This window comes from Neodiprion lecontei, chromosome 5 (assembly GCF_021901455.1).
Source record: "Neodiprion lecontei isolate iyNeoLeco1 chromosome 5, iyNeoLeco1.1, whole genome shotgun sequence".
NCBI lineage: Eukaryota > Metazoa > Arthropoda > Insecta > Hymenoptera > Diprionidae > Neodiprion > Neodiprion lecontei.
In genome coordinates this window covers 25998185-26018655 of record NC_060264.1, presented here as the reverse complement: position 1 = coordinate 26018655, position 20471 = coordinate 25998185, and the positions used below count along the sequence as shown (strand labels likewise).

The 20471-nt window shown below is 35.6% G+C and overlaps 2 protein-coding genes and 1 long non-coding RNA gene across 7 annotated transcripts in view; 1 reads left to right on the top strand and 2 right to left on the bottom strand.

Moving 5' to 3' along the window:
* LOC124294596 overlaps positions 1-20471 on the bottom strand; it is a 35187-nt gene that overhangs the window by 521 nt on the left and 14195 nt on the right. The window lies entirely within an intron of this gene.
* Positions 1-20471, top strand: part of LOC107225234 (E3 ubiquitin-protein ligase CBL) — a 33130-nt gene that overhangs the window by 8055 nt on the left and 4604 nt on the right. Inside the window, exons 2-5 of one of the 3 annotated variants that reach the window (XM_046740509.1) lie at positions 16454-16600; positions 16749-17021; positions 17112-17331; positions 17523-17687. In XM_046740509.1, coding sequence (XP_046596465.1) covers positions 16454-16600; positions 16749-17021; positions 17112-17331; positions 17523-17687 — 805 coding nt within the window. Of the gene's footprint in view, positions 1-16453; positions 16601-16748; positions 17022-17111; positions 17335-17522; positions 17717-20471 lie in introns of all 3 variants that reach the window. The other 2 variants (XM_015665638.2, XM_015665645.2) reach the window with 2 other exon arrangements.
* LOC107225250 (probable phospholipid hydroperoxide glutathione peroxidase) lies at positions 11110-14336 on the bottom strand. Of its 3 annotated transcripts, none has more exons than XM_046740515.1 (5): positions 14184-14336; positions 12847-12951; positions 12616-12722; positions 11804-11895; positions 11110-11662 (listed from the first exon to the last, which is right to left on the bottom strand). In XM_046740515.1, exons 2-5 carry the CDS (start codon positions 12933-12935, stop codon positions 11441-11443), a joined length of 510 nt encoding a protein of 169 aa, XP_046596471.1. In that variant the 5' UTR covers positions 12936-12951; positions 14184-14336; the 3' UTR covers positions 11110-11440. The 3 variants fall into 3 exon arrangements, with proteins under 3 accessions (XP_046596471.1, XP_015521143.1, XP_046596472.1); XM_015665657.2 differs by having other exon boundaries at positions 11110-11656; positions 14184-14334; XM_046740516.1 differs by having other exon boundaries at positions 14057-14196.

Here is a 20471-nt window from a genome sequence, read left to right as displayed (position 1 = left end):
TCGTATTGAACGTCTTTTGATACTATTCTGACTTTACCATACATACACGATGAATTTCTAACGACCGAATGGTCCGTCGTCTGCTAAAATTGAACGCGCATGCGCGGCAATTCGAGAGCAGTTGTTTGCCAGGGCGACAAACGCTCATAAATTTAGACGATAGTTCGCCGCGATGCATATAACCTTAAAAATGTTGACAGCTGTCGGTGTTGTACACAACTACCAGCGACAATTGTCAAAATTTTTTAGGTTACGTTCGTGACGGTTGGTCGCCCTGGCAAACAACCGCTTTCGGATTGCAGCGCACGCGCATTAAATTTTAGCAGACGACGGACCATTCGGTCGTTAGCAATTCGCTCTTTACAATATGTAAATATAATAATTATCATCATTTTATTTTCTTTGTACACGTTGTCCTTTCGTTAACTTTATTATTCACATATCATATACAGCTGCACGCGTTATGAATGAACGATAGGTAGTATATTTATAAATTGGATTCTCGATCATGCTTTGCGGATTGATCAGTTACGCTGGAAACGGAGTTTCTTGTCTAGTATTTCAAATCTTACGTCTACAACAATTTGGATCTAAAATTAATACGTAGATGAATAATACGTATCTGCGTTCACGTAAATAAGAACGCGAAATGAAACCACGGACGTTAATTTCACTTGAAAATTGTACAAATTGCACAGAGTTTGATTGATATTTATCACTTCCTCTGCTGATTTCGCCATTCTTTATACACATGTACTTTATACCCAGCCTATTTATCATTAAGGCGGTCGAAAGTATGTAAAGGAATTTGGCCCGAATTAAAAAATTGTTTCTCTCATTGATATTTGAAAGCTTTGTTGGTTTTTCTTCTCTACTATCGGCGAGTGTGCAAATCCTCTTTTCCCTATCCAACGACGAATGCCTCCTTCTCTCCCGCTCCCATCCTCACCATCTCGTCGAGCCCACATCCGGATGCGAACCGAACCGGAAGGAAGGCAGATGACGTCACGATTAAAGTGAATCAAGTAACACGTGACTATCGCCCGTATACATCGTGTCGCCTACCATAGCGACCTACGTTCCTCCTCGATCCCCTCTAAAGCCGCACATCCAACCGTCCATCCGTGTATCTCATGCACGCCATGCCACGATTCATTTTCAAATCACTCGTCTTACAGGTATAAAATATCATTGGTATATATTTTTCATACTTTAAGGATTTTAGCTAAAAATATTTAATTTATACCGTATATTAGGGTCAGCCAAAAAAAAATGACCTATCGAACCTGTGATCTTAAAAGGACTTATTTGCTGAGAAAAAATTCTCCCGTTTGAACTAATTGTTACCTCAATTTTAAGAGGTATCGCTGGCCATTTGAAATTTCCCATTTACATAACGCGCAAAATAGATTTTTTTATATTAACAATGATATTTGAACCGTTTGAGATGAAAAAAATTTCAAGGCACATTCTTGTAGGGTATTAAATTCTCTAAAAAAATATCCCCGAGTCGATTTTATAGACTCAAAAATTCGCATACTTACGGGCCGTGAAAGTCGAAGAAAAGCAGAAATATGCAGTTTTAGGGCTCTAAGAATGAAAATATCCATACTAAATGGAAAAACTTGAACTAACAATGAAATGAAACAAGGTGTGCGAAAGATGTTGTTTTTAAACTAGATTCGTCAAAGGAGTAGAGTTTTAACTCATTTATTTATTTTCTATTGCATTCTTGAACATTAATACTCTTTTTAATTGTTGATAAAACTTTGTTTTGTTAAAATTAGGATATTGCCGGCGATGTGATTCCACCAATTGCAAAATAAATTGTTTTTGTTCTTCATTTTTCGTTACATTAAGGTATGAACATTAATTTCATAGTCGTTTCTATTAATCGTGACATACTCGAGATCGGGGAAATTTTATTGGCCTTTTGAAAATCTAATCGCTATAAATTTTAAATCTCCATTATAATCAGGTTCGCAGATCACTATCACCAGAGTTCCAATTGCTTTCATTAAGAAGATTGGTGAGTCGAAATTCGATACCTTTACGTTAGATAATTCGACGACAGAATAATTAAACGCAGCTAATTTATTAAATTTACGCGATGACAAGCTACGGCGATTTTTCGAAGAATACGAGAAAAAGTATATCGTGAATTCGTAAGCTAGATCTTAGACATCGATTACTCTTTTCAAATCACTTTGCAATTGTTCAATATTTCATAGATTCGTTAGATTTCGCGGCTCAAATGATTAGGGAGGCTTCATAAATTCACTGAAATAAATTTCGTTTTAACCAACAGTAAATTTGACATTGCTGTTTTTTAAACATGACGAATATCAGTTTGATCTTGAAAAATTGAATATCTATCGGTAACGTGATGAAAAAAGAACCGTGTCTTAACGGGATTTTCCTAAATATAAGTCTGACCAGGAAAAAAAAAAAAAAAAAAAAATTTACCGTTGTACGTGGAATGAAATTGAACGAATATATACAATTTTTAAACCATTTAAAAGTGATTTGATCGAAATAATTTTTTTTTCCCGGCATATTTAGGAAAATCTTCGTTATATAATAGCTTACGAATATGTGAATACGATGAATTACAAATATGTGCGTCTATCTAATTGTATTAAAACAATCGATCGTTAAGGCGATGCTGTAACTGTAAAGAATATTATATCTTTTAGAAAAATATCACATAGCGATACTGTAACAGCGGTGAATTATATCCTGTATAATACGGCGCTTAATTTCGACTCGGCGGCCGCCCAGATTGGTTGCAAATAAATGATCAAAAACCTCATCCAAAGCACAAGTCTCTCTATCTCATCCTTAAACCCTCGCGCAAGGGCCGTGAAGTTTGCCGTTTAAAAATACTGAAATTTTTACTACAATTTTAGCATAAATTTCGTCGCAGTACAATTTTTTATCAAAAAAAAAAAAAATCAGTTACCGTTAGAAATCAGTAAGGATTGTTTCTAATATCCAATAAAAATATCATTTTATGAGTCTATAGAGTATATATTCTATGCCGGCTGTACCCAATTAGAATTCGACTTTTTAGTAAGTTTGTCACCAATAAAAAATCCATACAAAATACTCCATTGACAATACTAACATCCTTATCAAATATTATCGTCAACGCCGATCGATTTCTTACACTCGTACCTTTTTTTACAAATAGTTAATCCGACGATCAAATATAATATGAATACCAAAAGTTGAATAAAAATGTGTATTATTATATATCGAATAACAAACTTGACAAGTACTTGAGTGAGGCTTTAGGATTGAGATTGGAGACCTGTGCCTTTGACGATATTTCTATTCGTTTAATTGGAACCGATTCATCGATTGTCCCGGTGAAATTTCGTAAAAGTTCCAAACAAGAACCATCGTAAGCAGTAGTAGCGACAACGCATCGGACACGGCTACGTATAATTTTTGTGTGCCTACCTGCGGATGTCGCACAACTTACTTCTCTCTCTCTCTCTCTCTCTCTCTCTCCGCCCCCCACCCCCATCTGTCTCGCATTCGTAATCGCCCCCGCAGTTTAGCACGCAACCGTAACGATGGGATAGGTCGACGAGATGCATTGCGGCGTTGGGCGTCACGACGACACCGATTTGCCAAAAATATGTATTACATGTATGCGTGTATGTATGTGTGTATGTATGTATGAAAAACGCGTCATCGTCGAGTCGTCGCGTCGTCTGCACGCGATCGCCACGAAACGCTGCTGCTGCTGCTGGTTGCTGGTTGCTTGCAAGGCTGACATGTGTATTTATATTTATATTGCAAGATTTTTAGGTGCGGTGTGACGCGTTTGTCTTGTTGTACATTTAGATACGCGCCTATTTGGATTTTCGAGTTTAATGGAAAACGGCGAGGAAAAGGATATTAGGGAAATAGTTTCCGGTTTGCATCGAGGCCACGTGCAAAGCGTGAAAACGGATTCTGAACAACTCGAACTCGGTTTTATTCATATATGAGGCATTCCGTCCTAAACCGACCCACGGCTGATACTCAAAATGGGTAATTTTTTATATTTTTTGTTTTTTTTGCTTTTAAATATAGTACAGAGTGTATAAAAAAAAAAACATCTTTACACTGATTCTTAGATCTTTCGGATGACAAGTTTGTTTTTTACTGTTCCAGAAAACATGGAAAGCCAATTTTCGTGTGAATAGCGCCAATCGATTAGCTCCGATTTTTTTTTCTTCGTGAATTCCTTGTTTAAAAAGAAGAATTTTGAAACCAGTTTGGAAGTGAGCAAGCTTTTTGTTCGTAAGCTACAGGCGAAACAAGTAATTGAAACATGTGAAAAAAAAACGAATCGAATATAAAATTAATTTATTTTTGAAATTTATATTTCATCAGATTTTTCTCACTTTTTAATTACTTGCTTAGCCTGTATTTTATATAAACCCAAAAGCTTGCCAACTTCAATCTTGCTTTGAAAATTGAAGCCAATCGATTGTAACTTATCGTTCGAAAATTGGGTTGTCGTCTTTTCGGAAGCAGTAAAAATTAAACCCATGGTCAAAAAAATGTTAAACTTGGCGAAAGATGTGTTTTTTATCGTACACTCTGTATCATTCCTAAAAATAAAAAAAATAAAACCTCGTCGACGAAGGTTGTACCTAGGTAGATCGTTTTGCGGTGGAATGCCTCTTATGTACGTCATACAAATAAGTCGCAACCTTACGGATAAAGATACCACACGACGAATTAAAGTGAGGAATCGAATGAACCTAATGAGGAAAAGGGGAAACCAAGGAAAAAATATATCATAAAATATTTATCGTCGTCTCATTGTCAGTTAAATGTCGTCCGTAAAATTAGACGCAATAATTTTCCTACCACTTATATTCCGAATGTTAGTACACCTAGGTGGGTACAACAGAGAACGAAAATATAGAGCGTGAATGAGGATAACTGTATGCATATAATATGAGGCTCGATCTTTACGACGCAAGAATAGAATATGCGTGGGTTTCGGAAGTTGAAAACGACACGTTGAGAGTTTTATTCAAATATTTGTTTGAACAACAAACAAACAAGAAGAAAAAAAGAAATTGTTTTTGTTGAAGATAATTTTCAATCGACGTTTCGTTTCGGAGAAAAAATAACACGAAGAAACAAACAGATTCCGAGAAAAGATCATAGATAAAATGACTACGAAATTATTCGGCTACACCCGATTAATCATATGAGGATAAAGTTGGTTAGCAAATTTTTTCGGAAAACTTGTGATTTCGCAGATTCAGAATGATCTCTAAAATTCCGTGTAAGGGGTAATGAAAAAGAATATATTTATGCTATACAAAACTCAACGTCTTCGAAGTAACGTCTTAAAGATCTAATAACTACGACAATTTATTGTTTTATAATATTTTGTTACGGTAAAGTTATTGTAAATCCAACCGCGCGATTGATCAAGAAATAAATTTTTCTTCGCTGCTTTTCAGTCTTTACAAAAAATTTCACGAGATTGAATTTAGAAAAAACGTGTAAACGAATCATCGGAACGAAAGTGATTGTTTTGAAAATTTAGAACAACTTTGAAGAAATTCAGTTTCCGAAAATCGGACTCAACTTCAGAGAATCCTATAATTAAGTTACGATAAAACAATTTCTCGCTACAATAAATCATAATTTATTCATTGTCGTTACGAAGTTCGACGTATCGCGAAGTTCTCAGAACGGACGAATGGTGAGCAGTAATGAGATTTTCCAAAAATTCAAACGTCACAATATACTCGGAGAACACTTCTTTTACAATCAGAAAAGAATTGCAGAACATGAAGATGGGATTTTCGAAATGTTCGATAGCGAAAAATCCCGTTTCCACATCGGATCCGAGCCCCGATAGAAGAGCTTAGCCAACCGATTCATTCATCGGAACAGTAGTTCATTCATACCTCCGTCCCTGAATTCATTCATTCGACGTCGTCGCTGCTCGACGTTTAAACTATTTTTCTTTCATTGACCGATATCGGGAACACCGATACAGCGCAGAGGCGTTGCTGGGGGCACCGGCTTCGTTACGCGGCTGCTTGTCGTTCCATTGCACGCACAGATGCACGGACACGTGTGCATGCGACACAGTTACGTTGTTCAGTTTTACAATTAGTTTGCGTAACGCATGGTGATGCGATACACGCGGCACGTATGTACACTCGGGGACAATGAATCTGAGACGGCTGATTTTTTACACCAGTCAGTTACGTTGGCGACACGGAGAAACCTACAGCGCCACAGTCGGCCGAGCGCGGAACTAACTCAATCTCAATAAACGTAACGTAACCCATGACCGTCTAATATAACCTAAGAATATCGCGGGGATAATGACTTGTTGGATTGGCACGTATTCTAAGGTTAGATATTCGACGGTCATGGGTTACGTTACGTTTATTGAGATTGGGTTTGTTTCACGCTCGGCCGCGTATCGCCCTGTAGGTTTCTCAGTGTTGCCAACGTAAATGTCTGGTGGAAAAAATTAGCCGTCTCGGATTCATTGTCACCAAGTGTACTTATGTACACACGTATATCCTGACTTACGCAATTTTCCTTCACACTTACCATTCTTTGCAAGTAATTGTGCGTTCCATTCAAAAAACCTATGACTCGAATTACCGGAAGAGGATGAAAGCTAATTTTTTTTGTCCCTTAACTTCTTCTGTATCGTTATAACAATTGCTTGGAAATTGATGGATCATACGAGTTTTTTTTTTTTTTTGATCAATAAAATATATCGAAATGTAATCTCTGCTATAAACGAACTTTCTTAAAATCAGACTGTATACATTTATTCTCGATTTATTCGAATCCTACGATAACCGAATAATTTTCTTTAAAAACAACTAAATATTATCGTTATAAGTTTCTGTCTACGTAAATCTTGAGGTAAATGAACCTGACGCGAGGAAGGAATTTAAAAAATATAAAAGAAGTAAAAATGAACACGGTGCGAAAATATTTGTTCGAAAATTTAACAAACATCCTGAAAATTCCAACTCAACGACGATACGAAGTTTCAAGTTTCACAACGAAAATACGCAACGACGTTTCTTCTTCTTCTTTTTTCTTCTACTACGCAGTTAAGTTGCGGAATACATCGAACGACACTGCGTAAAAGTGTTTTCATTGAAAATTTCTACGCTTCGACTATAAAATAAACACAAGAAGTTTCCTTTTTTACCTTCTCATCTATTTCCATCATACGCATTTGTTATTCCTTCGCGTCTAGGTACGTAGCGAAATAATGAAAATGAATGGGTATGTGATATAATTACGCTTTTAGTATCAGGCGAGGTCGGGATCTGACGGAATAAAGCAACGAATGAAAGCGAGAGACAGAAAAAGGAAAGGAAAAAGAAAAGGAACGAGAACTATGAAAGAGGAAATGGCTATACGGATCAAAAAAATGGTAGACTACGGTCAAGTTTAAACTATATCGGTGTATAAAAACGGTTTCTCTATAATCTTGTTGCTGCACCCTGTTTTACGCGAGAGCTGCCAGCCGAGCTTTCCAGACCGGAAGTGACTCACGGTCAGTGTCCGGAGCTAAAGAAACTCGACTTGCGCTTAACATCCGTTCGTAATTGTATCAAATTTCTTTGGACTCGTTTCAATTTATTATCGTCTCAAGCGTGCTTGGATATTTAATTTTATTTAACATTTGTAGCAAAAAAAAAAAGAAAAATGAACAAAATATCTCTTTCACAGGATTTTATTCGTTGATAATGCCGGACAGATAATCCCTGTTCTGAAACAAAAAAAAAAAAAAAAAAACAATCGATGTTCAGATCTGTACACGGTATATATATGTATACCATGCAAACGCGAAACAGTGCTCACATTGTATTGATTTCTTTTGGTTAATAAACAAAACAAAAAAAAAAAAAATCACATGTGTTTCTCACGCAGCCGACGATCATGAGAACCGTGTCAAGTCTGTAAAACATTTTTCTATACAAACCGTATGATCAATATCATCGTTCATCCGTCGTTAAACTCGAATGTAAAGCAACGCGTTTCACTCTTTATTTTTATTATAATATTTTTCCTTCAAACGTCGAAAGACCGTCAAATGACGTTTCTTGAGGCAAGACTTCGTTTGCTTGCTCGGAAAGAAGAAGCGTAAATTCTATGAATGGAGGCGGCGGCACGACCGGATCAGCCGACAAGCAAGGACGACTAATTATAGCGCTAGTATCTCTCTCTTACGTCGAAGCGTATGTTAAAAGTTACACTTACACCGCGCGTCGTCCGTGGTGAAAATATAAGCGGCCGGAATACAGATTCCGCTAACTGCTCAAATTTTCATAGATTATACCTATATGCGTTATTGTACAGCTGCCGACTCGTCGTTAAACATAACGCTGTATATCGAAAGCGAAAGAATAATAGTCATTTGTTTTCAGTATTTGTAGAGGAGAATTAAAAAAGGTTGCAACGAAAAAAATAAAAAATAAAAAAAAAGGAGAGAGAGAGAGAACAAGTGTTTTTTTAACTCTCCTCTAATTATTTTGTATTCGTAATATGGACGTCGACAGATTGACCTTTGAAAAGTTCTTATATTCCTAATATCTGGTTTCTTATTGTTACGACGCGACGTAAAAAAAATCCGGGACGATTTTTCTTCGACGATTTAATTGCCTGCAAGATTATGTCCGTAGGTGTAAAATCGTATTCAAGTGATTTATATTGGAAAATTCGCGCAACCTAACGGGAATAAGTATGTTTTTGACAAATCGTTCAAATATAAAAAATAACAAAACCAAGTCACATTATACTTCGGAAGAATTTTTTCGTACAAATGAAAACAAATTTTTAAACCCTCCTTCCAGTAGAAAAAAAACACTGCTCTAATCCGAAACCGTCTTATCACTATTTGCATTATAGACAAATAAAAGTCTTTTATACTTTACGTGCTATTTTTCGTCGTTTCCCGGCTTAAACCGCGTTCGATGATCAGTATCGTTGTTGTTATAATTACCTGACGGTGCACCAGACAAACGGCGGCACGGGGGGGGCAGAAAGGAGGTGCTCAATCGATAATACAGATAACCTCTTGCAGTAACTGCTGTATAACCACAAGAAAGCGGAAAAAAAACTCGTTCAATTCGTTCGCTTTCAGCAGCAATTGATCACCCCGGTTTTAGCCCCAAAACGGAACGATTTGAAAAGACATTTTTTACAGTTTCTTCTCTCTTCAAGGTCTCATATAATACGGACACAAATACGGCGGTGAATTAAAGCAATTAGATCAATTGGTCTTGATTATTATACGAAGACGTAACATAATCAGCTATCACGTAATCTGATGAGTTTTAGTCACAATTTTGTCAAATATGGAGATTTTTCAGTCTATTTGCAAGTCGACAACGTTTCAAGAAGCTTCTCGTTCTACAATTTACTGTTCGCGAATGCTTGTTAATTCTTTGAGTCATGGTGGGAAGTGGGTATTCTTACCACCTATTTTATATCTATTTTTTTTTGTATATTTAGAGAAGTTTGAAAACATATTTCTTTGCTAATTTACTAATAGGTTTTCAATACTCGAGAGCAATGATTGCGATATAATGTAAATTATTGTTGTTAGAAACAAATTCATTGAAAAAAATCACGAAAATTGAAGGAATAATTACTTTTCGAGAAAGTTACTCCTCTGTACATGTACATGTTTTACATAAATTATAAGTTTTTGGGGTCGCTCGTTAAACGTATAATTTGACCGTATTCGATCAAATTTGAAGTTTTCGCCCGCCATATTGGATGCGCCATCTTGAATTTTTTAAATCTGATTTCTGATTCGTAATCAGCCACCCGAAAAATCATAGAATACTATCTTGTTATAAACGTTGACTCAGCACAATAATGTTTGACTCAAAGGATTAAACCACTCTAAATGAATGATGCACATATTTTGATCAACGATGTCAAAGTTTAAGCGTTGACGTTGAATTTTTTATCGTTCGTGTATAACGTCGTACTTTTGGGAAAAATTGTTATTTGGCAACTTGAGGAGTTTCTAAAATTGAGTAAATTGTGTATTAAGATACCCTATCCACCAATATTTTACGATTTCCCCTACATGCTTCAAAATAATTCTGAATTAAATCTTACTTGAAAACTTGGATCAATATCCGACAGTATATATTCTTTCTGACAAATCTGTATGGCGGTTAAATCCGAAAACCTATAAAAGACGCCAAGCTACGACGAATCATTTCTCGCGTTGAAATCGTTCTTTGCAATGTCGCCGGCAGCAGTAACAGCAGTAGGTCATTGAGTTTGCAAGCAAGGCGAAGCGTGGAGAGACAAGACGCAGGTTGCAACTGGAAAAAGACTTCCGTTGGTGGAACGGGAAGAAGACGAGCTATCGTTCAATACTTGAACGAGAGCCGAAGACCGAGAATCGAGACTGAGGAGATTGAAAGAGAGCGTCTCAACAGTCGTTTTCAATACGTTAAACTTTCTTTTTTTCCGTTTCATGTAAATGAAAATCGGAACGAACCACCTTCGATTTGTTTTATTCAGTCTTTTATACGATTCCGGGATATAATCCAATTTTTTTTTCTCGTCCGTGATCGATCCTCGTGGAAGCTTTGATCGTAAATTATTTCCTATTCGTACTCCCCTGTGATTCGCGTAGCTGGCCAGAGGCTCGTCCAAACTTCCTCCTCTCCTCTCCTCTCGTCTCTCATCGCCAATAGTTAATCTTATCAATTTATGTCCTCCTCCTGCTTTTCGTATCTTATCGCTTTAAAGCATATTGGGAACAGTATTTATTCCGTGTATACAACTTTCGCACTTTAAACGACATCGCGGTTATTCCATACCCTGCATATCTTTGTGCAACCTTTTTTTCATTTTTCCACTAATCACAACGCCTCTTCTCAAATTGAGTATAAAAACGATTTTTCAATACCATTAGTCACATCGTATCTCAATTTTCAGAATACGCGTAGTATCAAATTTCATGTATAAAACACTATATAATATCTCTAAAGCGATTCTGATATACGATTATCGGAATTAAATTTTAACGCTTTGTAAATTGGTTTAGGTTGGGTAAAATAAGCAAACGTGATCAATTAATTCTGTATTATTTATGTTAAACAAACAGACCTAAGTAACTACTAATAATCAAAAATCATCGTGGTTTCGTGAATTTTTAAGTAAGTTTTTGTTCACTTTTTGTAACTTTGTTTTTGTTCTTCTTGTAATGTTTTTACGCCGTTTTATTTTTCTCTCGTTTTTCAGTTGTTTGTGCATTGTAAATAAATATCGTCTTTATCATCTAATTTGAAACCTATATTAGCCAACTGTTGGACATAATAAACAACGTGACATTTACTGGGCATAGCGCGTGACAAAATTTGACTGTTCCAACGTGTGTATATAATTAAAATGTCATGCCTTACAAATATTTCTCGATATGCGAGGATAATTTGCTCGGATCTACGTTGGGTCCGTGTCTCTCTACGACTTTGCCCTCCTTGTCGACGATGAATTTTGTGAAATTCCATTTGATGAAACTCCCAAGAACTCCCCCTTGCTTATGCTTCAAATACTTCCAGAGAGGATGAGCATTGTCTCCGTTAACGTCGATCTTTTCAAACAGGTCGAATTTCACCTGAAACTTACGATGCGAATTAGAGAAAATTCTGCTTCCGATACTGAAATCTCCCAATTATCGTCAACCCCTGCTTTCATCTGGCGCTGACCAATTCGATGCCCAAGTTATGTTTGTTTTGCGACTATTGAAATATAGTTGAACTACCTTTTGACGATCAGCAAAACTGCAAATCTCGTCACTGCCTCCGGGTTCTTGTCCGTTGAATTGGTTGCATGGAAAGGCCAGGATGCTTAGACCTGTACGACAATAGATACGTATGATTCGAATGTTGTGCTATGAGAGAAATACGCCACGTTCCGAAGAATTGATAATTCAACTGTGAGTCAGCTTTGATTTCTAATGCGCAAATGCCGCTGGATCGTTGGAGATAAAAATTCTCACGAATATATAAGAAATACACGCGAAACCACCAACTACGCCATAAATGTACTTCTGGACAATGCAGAAACCATCGTTAACTGATAAAATAAACCAATTTTTTCATCATCTTTTTCAGAAATTGAACAGAATTTTGAAAATTCGGTTACACTTTACGCGGTACTTCTTACGTGTGGGGTTACAATAATTCCTTTGAACAAATATTAGGTACATACGTGACTTGAAGTGACATCGACGATTTGAAATGACATCATCCATGATATAGCAAAATTATTTCGAATGACTGTATTTTACCACTGTCTGGTTTCGCACATTGATGTTACATCAAAATAGTCAACGACTAATCTAATGAGAGATGGTCGCTGTTTTGACTTTCATCGATTATCAATGACATTGAATAATTTAAATTTGTTTTTATATGGAAAATTAGTCATTTAGTGGTAATTTTTCTGTCTCTTTGTATTCGTGTTCTGATCCCATTATCGCGTTTGCGCATATATTTATAACGGTACTTCCATTATCATAGTAGTTGCTATTATTATTCCTATTCTTCACGTCGTTTATATTCACATATTTACCCTTCTCATTGTACTGATCGTGTAGTTCGTTAAGTTCTTTATAGTTTGTTGCAGTCAAACCGCACTTCGAAGCAACGTTCACAATCAATAACACCCTCCCAGCGTACCTGAAGTAGAATAATTTAACATTAAAAAAAAAAAAAAAAACCAACAACTGTACTCGTGTTCTAGTAGAGGTTTATTTCCGATTTTTGTAAATTGCTTGTCAATTTTTTCCATTCATTAACTTACTTTGACAAAGGTACATCCTCATCTTTGATCGATTTCGCGGTAAAGTCGTGGACAGACTTTGCCGCCTTGTAATCCGTGTTTCCGCTCATTACTAATAACGATTATCTGAAAAATGTATACACTTGTGGATCATCGATCACACGAAACTATATCTTATCACTGCCGGTATTATTCGTTGCGTTTGTAAAAATTGATATCTGATACGTATCCAGAAACTGTAGTCCAGTCATTATATCCAAATAATCGACTTGAAAGTACAATAATTATATCGCAGAATTTTTCTTCGCGGCGCCCGATATAATTATTGTACATTGAAAAGACTATAATGACTGGACTACTGTGCGATAACGACAACAATGTATTACTACGTGACTTGTAAGGAATTCAATTTGCTTCGGCTGAGCCATCTCGCGGACCGTATTTCAATTATGACTTGTTTCTTCTCTCTATTATTTGCCTTGTGTCATACACGAGGTGCGTTTCACGGATAAAGTTTGCGTAATAGTTTCACAGATAATCTTTTATCTTTCTTACAGAGTAAATTATATTTAGTCTCAAATTTATTTCAAGGTTATTAATTTTAAGTAATTCGCAACGTAACGATGTATTTTTAAAAAAAATGTAATACTACAACTTTAGGATTGTCTGAAATTTGATAAACAACATGTAACAAAACGAGATGTACCCATACTTTGAAAAGTTAGCCACTTAAAGTCCTTGAAAATATAAAAAATAGTAATTTTTAGTTTAAATATTTCGTTAAGTTAACGTTACGAACTTCTAACTCATAGATAATTTCTTTACATTTCAAAAACCAAAAATTAACGCATTTTACAAAATTCAATCGCTAAACGAAACCGCGGGTAAACTTTATTACGAATAAGCAGAATATTGTATCATTTGGGCAAAATTTCCGCCGGCTCGTTATTAAACCTCTCTGTTAAACAAACAGCAATCCAACAATAAGAAATGACCGCGGGCTCAATGCTAAAAATATATTTATCAAAAACTACGGATCATAGAGTTGACCAGAACCGAGGGAACAGAATTAAAAAAAAAACAACAAATAAATATCGGTCGATCGTTAATTGGCAAAATGTCGAATACTTGAGTTAGCTTATATCCCGCCAATGCTTACAATAATTGCAGTAAGTTATCATCGAACGAACCAATTGATTAGGTTGCGTGACGTAATTAAAAAAAAACTTACGTTTAATTCCCTTCAGAAATTGAAAACAAAGTTGTCACCAATCGTACAGCCAAAGGAGAAATGCGACAGCAGAGCCAGATATATAGTTTATGCGTACGTATGCACGTACGCTCGTGACAAATCCTACCTTTATATGTATTTCCAACGTCGCGGGAGACGCGATAGAAACCGCAGAGTAACGATGACGATGAGCGAATGATCGATGGGTCGGTCGGGTGGGTGGCAGCTTCGTCGACAAGTTGAAACCGTCAACTCGCCGCTATAGCAACTTTCTCCCGCCTGATGCGTCATAATTACAGCCTTAAGACTTGCGAGCCTGCGTGCATACCACGAAGTAAGAGGGAAGGAGACCGAACTTTGCCGAGGCCGCATCCCAAAAGTGGGATCAATTTTCCAGCGATAAGTGAGCAGTTCGCTGCGAAAAATAACCGAGATGACGAGTCACGCATGCGCAGTACGACTTAGCTGCGTCCTTGTCTCTCTCGCATAAAGTGCGAGTGAGACAGTTTTGTTGTTGTGACAGCAAGTTCATGAGGTTATGGTGCGTAATAATTTCTTGGCATAATGGTAGAATCACAAATATCGCTTTATTATTTGCAAAAAAGAAACGTGAATAGAGATAATTTTCTATTCGTCAACGACCGCCCCGACATTATCAAATAAAATATGGTCATTGGCTATTTGGCGTTAAGCATGGCCGAACGTCTCTCCCCCCCCCCCCCCCCCCCCTCCGCCGCCCTCGTTGCGACCGTTACATTTTCCGTCGCTATTATCGAGCGGGAAGTTCGATCGCGGGAAGGTAATCAAATATTTAAACGACCGTTATACGTACGCTGCGCGCGTCGGGTTCGTGACATTGAAAATTATTTCACACGCTCACGATACGTCAAGTATGCTAATGATTCCCCGTAAATTTTTTTACCCCGTTCTAATGTATTCTAATAGCTCAAAACCATGACGTTGTTTTTTCACTGATGTGTGTGGGGAATTCCATGTGACCCCAAGGAATGTCTAACCCTCGACGTTTTTGATTTGCGTTCAAAAATTTTTGGTGCAATTTTTCCTACTCTGAAAGAGTACTTTGAATTTTTTCAGATTTTTTGTTCAACTGGTTAATTGTTTATAAATGTTGAGATTGATTTTGCAAAGGATCTTTTTTCAAATTCTCAAGAAATTCTCAAAAACTGTATTTTCTTCTGAAAACATTTTAAAAACCGGCTCGTGTGGGGTCGATTTCTTTTTATATTTTATTTTAGCTGTTTTAATTTTTTTGATTAAAGTTTTACTTTGTGTAAACGATTTGAAATTTCTCAAAAAATTCTCGAAACTTCTATTTTTCACTTGGAACACTTCTAGACCAGTTCCATTATGGAGCGATTTTTGCCTATTTTTTTGCACATTCAAATTTTTTTATCAACTTTATTCTATGTTCTATTTCTCACTTAGAACATTTCTAGACCGATTTCATTATAAAGTTGATAAAAAAAAAATTAAATTTCCCAAAGAATAGGCAAAAATATCTCCATAATGGAACCAGTCTAGAAATGTTGTTAGTGAAAAATAGAAGTTTTTAGAGTTCTTCCTAAATTTTGAGATCATTTAAACCACATTTTAGTTGACCAAAAAAATTAAAAGCACCGAAAAAAAAGTGAAAAAAATCAAACCACCATGGGTCTTGAAATGTTTAAAATAGAAAATACAGATTTTGAGAATTTTAAGCCAGATCCTTTTCAAAATCACTTTAAATATTTGTAAGTAATTGGCAGTTGAGTAAAAAATCTAAAAAAATTGAGGGTACGGTTTCAGAGTTGGGACAATTGCAGAAAATTTTTTTAAACAAAATCAGAAATGGCAAGGGTCAGATATTGGTCGGGTTCACATAGAATTCCCCACATGTATATTTGCTAACTGGTTTTGAAAGTCATTTCCTTCGTTAGATGTCTAACTGGTAAAAAAAAAGTGCATTATATGTATAATACTTATGACTACTTTAATTATTTTAAGGGAAAGTCAGGGACTACCCCTAATTTTTATGAATTTGAAGCTGGTAACGTTACTGTAACGATGCATGTTTAAGAATAATCGTTGCTTCGCAATTTTTGGATTGTCTAAAATTTAGTACAACCATACACAAGTAAAACATACTCATAGTTTGTTAAACGAACTCCTTGAGAATAAATTTTTACATAATTGTGAGTTGAGAGGTATGAAGAATGTGTTTTGAAAACACCTGAAGTAGTATAAATTCTGTTCATGACGAGATATTGGAAGAAATGTGCAATAACTGTTGGACCATTCTGTATACTTGTAATAATCTTAATATATCTTTAAGTTCATGTTAAACATTTTTTTGATACACCCTGCAGCGAGCTTATCCTTGTTTATGTTTTGTTACAGCACCCTGGTTCCTTGGAAAGTGTTCAGGCACGAATTGAACCAAGTTCATCCTATCAGTTCTGGACTAGAAGCAATGGCACTGAAATCTACCATAGATCTCACTTGTAACGACTATATATCGAATTTTGAATTTGATGTTTTTACTAGGTGAGTGTCGTTATGTTATCCAAGAATGTATCATCCCTCTCCGACTCAAATTATTCCTTCCTCTGTTTCTCTAGTGTCGCATTTACTACAAAACTGTCATTGAAACGATTCGCTCTTTAAAAATCATTAATTTTCATTTCTTCTACAGATTATTTCAGCCTTGGTCAACGCTGTTACAAAATTGGCAGACGTTGGCCGTAACGCACCCTGGGTACGTGGCATTTCTGACGTACGACGAGGTCAAAGCAAGACTGCAAAAGTATTGTATATCAAAACCAGGCAGTTACGTATTTCGACTGAGTTGTACGAGGCTAGGACAGTGGGCCATAGGCTACGTTACTTCGGACAGTGACATACTCCAGACGATACCTCACAACAAAAGCCTGATTCAAGCGTTGCTCGACGGCTATCGGGAAGGCTTGTAAGTATCTTCTAGAGGCTCAAAAGTTAAATTTTTGACGACCTTGATGAATTGGGTCACCTCTGAATAACATGATTGTTTTGTTCCCAGTTATTTGTATCCGGACGGAAGAAACGTTAATCCAGATTTAACGTGGGCGGTTCAACCCACTCCGGAGGAACACATAAAAGTAACCGCTGAACAGTACGAACTCTACTGCGAAATGGGTAGCACGTTTCAGCTGTGTAAAATATGCGCGGAACACGACAAAGATGTCAGAATAGAACCCTGCGGTCATCTCCTCTGCACTCCGTGCCTCACAGCCTGGCAGGTAGCAGTACCTTAATCCAATTTCTTAGTATTCCAATCAATCAATAGCAGAAGTCAAAATTATTATGATCAAGTCAAATCCAACGAAATCTTGCATGAAGTTTCACAAAATCCAGTTAAACTGTAACGTGTGTAGTGACAAATGAATCATTGTCTCTACGCAGTTATGTAAATGTGAAACTAAAATTTCAGGATTCCGAGGGTCAAGGATGTCCGTTTTGTAGAGCTGAGATCAAAGGGACTGAACAAATAGTTGTGGATCCTTTTGATCCACGAAGAACTCATCGACCTGGGGCACATTCGGCGTCGGCGAGCAACGCTTCAACGCCAACGCGGGATCTTGACCCAGACAACGAGGTATCCGACTAGGAGTAGCATCTACCCAAGTAATTAGCGCGTTATTCCGCTTTATGAAAGAATGAAACTAGAAAACAAAAGATATATATACATATACATATATATATATATGTGTATATGTATATATATATATATTAAAAGAAAAAAGGAAAAGAAAAGCAAAGTTTTATGAAACTAAATTACAAGCTACGTCACAACTCATTTTAAAATCGTATTGTGATCTTGTTATCTCTTCTTCGTCGCTCGTATGATCATCGACAGCAATTTTTATACTTAATTTAATCGTAACCATATATCATTTGTATGCGTGTCTTGTTGTTGTTATCGTTACATCACATTAACACGGCGGTCCACCTTGGATTTATCAATATTTTGCGGTCATTTATGCAATCTAATTTGAAAAAAAATTATTGTTAGTGATTTTTCAACATCTTGGATAAGGAAAGAACGGTGATATTGATTTTTAAGTTCATTCAAAATGAGGTAAAAATTGAAAGATATTTATAATCAAAGTAACAGCATCAAAAAGACAGTTCATACCTGCCGTGAATTTTGATATTGGAGAAATAAAGGAGTGTCGTATTTACTTCCAGTTCTCTTTGAACTAGCTATTCAAAACACAAAATATACACGCCCTGGTGGATTGTTTTTAACAATTTTTAATTGCGCTGGTATCAAACTTCAAATTTGTCTTGAGTTGGAAGTTTACAATCAGTCAACGATGTAGTCAGTTTTTTTTTTTTTTCATCAAATGTTAGACCGGATGTTAATATTGAAAAAATTTCACACCGTATCGTTATATACGAATTCTGTACATATTTGAGTTTCATCATTATTGGTTTTGCTAGACGTGTATGAATTAAAATTTATTCAATCTCGACTGTTACCTTTTCAAATCTTAACATTTTTTACCATTTTCTACTTTACAAGAATTGAAATCGATTTTTTATTATCACATTTTTGTAACGTCGAGATGTGTTTCCATTTTTTCCTATCCTCGGATATTCTTTCTTCATTTCGATATTTTTTTGAAACATTCATCACGTTCACACACATCTCTTGTAAATAGTTCGTCTGAAATTTTCACAAAATTATCCTCAATGATATATTTAAATAATTGCTGTGCCTAGTCCTGCTTTTTCGTTGCTTCGGTACTTCGTTCCTTCATGTGCATATTTTCCACGATATATTCAGATTTTGATCATCCGCTTTTATATTATTGAGTAACTTACAAATTGGAAGCATCAAATTGCAAAATTTTTTAATAACTCTTCAGTTTTATTTAATTTTATCCAAGGTGGAATCCGTCTCAATGCATCCCAAAAACTATTCTCTCATTGGCTTCTTTATACTGTTATGCGCACTGATCATTTCAATTTTTTTTTTTTTTAATTAATGCACTTGACAATTTGAATAGCTTTTTATGATTATTATCATTGTTAACAATAATATCATGATTATTGTAACTATCGCGCTGTTTTTTGTCTCAGAAAGTCTATAACAGCATTACATTACAAAGAAAAAAGTCTTGGGAACGAAAGAACAGAAAAAATTGATCTTTGAGTGCAGGCGTGTCGATATTTTCGATTCGAGTTTTTACGCGATTCCGAATACACAGTTCGATATTTCTCGTTAATGAACACACAGTGATTAAAAGATGCTTCGATTATATTTCTATATATTTAACCAATCATTATTATATCATAATCCAATTAACGTCAACGGTCTGATGATTAATCGATATTTCGTTGCATTTAATATCGACGATTATTGCTCATTGGACAAAAAGAAAAAAGAAAATACAAGAAAAAGAGAAACCGAACACGAAAAAATAAAAGTGAAACAATGAAATATATCAGAATTCCCTTAGGTATATGATATAGATAATTATATTATATATAAATATAAATATACGTATATAAATTATTATGAATTATGAAATATAAGTATTATTAAAATCTAGGCTTCTCAGAGACGTTGTTAGTAATTAATTGTTCCACTTCATAGGTACAATTTCACGACTACTTGGCAAATACGTAAAATCGGTACAATAGCCGGCGTGTGAATTGATTTATTGTACAAATAACTATGGGTACAAGAGATATCGTGTATCGTACATTTCTTATAACTAAAACAATTAACGAAAGTTTATAAGTTAATCGGGATTTGAAATGATTCGAAAAAATGACACTACATCAGTTTCAATACAAACGATCTGATGGCAGGCACGATATCTCGATGATGAGTGTTGAAAGTTGGGGGTTTATGAAACCGAATGAAAATCGAGGTGGAAAGATTGAAAATAAAAAAAATAATTTAAACTGTCGAACAGACGGTTTGATGGGAAATCTTTCAATACTTCGAATATATGCCTGTGCATGTACAAAAATTTTAAAGCTTTGCAAGAAAATCAATTTTGTACTATTTTTTTTTTTTTTACACTCACTTTTCTCATTGCAAGGAAAAGAGCTTTCAATATAATTACGCTTTTTGCTAGCTTGACGTAAGATTATTTGTACAATAAACGCACAGATGTGTGTATCGCTATAATTTATGATTCAGGTACAAACGTCTATCCTCCTTGCCATTACAATTTATAATAAACCACCATTGATTACTATTATAGGATATTTGCCGAGTACGAATAAATTTAGTGATGATTATTCTGATGTACCTACCCAGTTTTTTTTTTTTTTTCTTTTTATGTCTCCCTAGATCTTTCATTTTATTTTTTTTTCACGTTGTTTCTTCCCCTGTTAATCTTTCAACTGACTAATTATTGTA

What these genes read in the sequence shown, in the direction of transcription:
- LOC107225250 (XM_046740515.1), bottom strand. Translation starts at nt 12,935, where the DNA reads ATGAGCGGAAACACGGATTACAAGGCGGCAAAGTCTGTCCACGACTTT. An exon ending in CGATCAGTACAATGAGAAGG is followed by an intron (nt 11,896 to 12,615) that starts GTAAATATGTGA and finishes ATTGTCGTACAG; the next exon opens with GTCTAAGCATCCTGGCCTTT. An exon ending in GTTTTGCTGATCGTCAAAAG is followed by an intron (nt 11,663 to 11,803) that starts GTAGTTCAACTA and finishes TCGCATCGTAAG; the next exon opens with TTTCAGGTGAAATTCGACCT.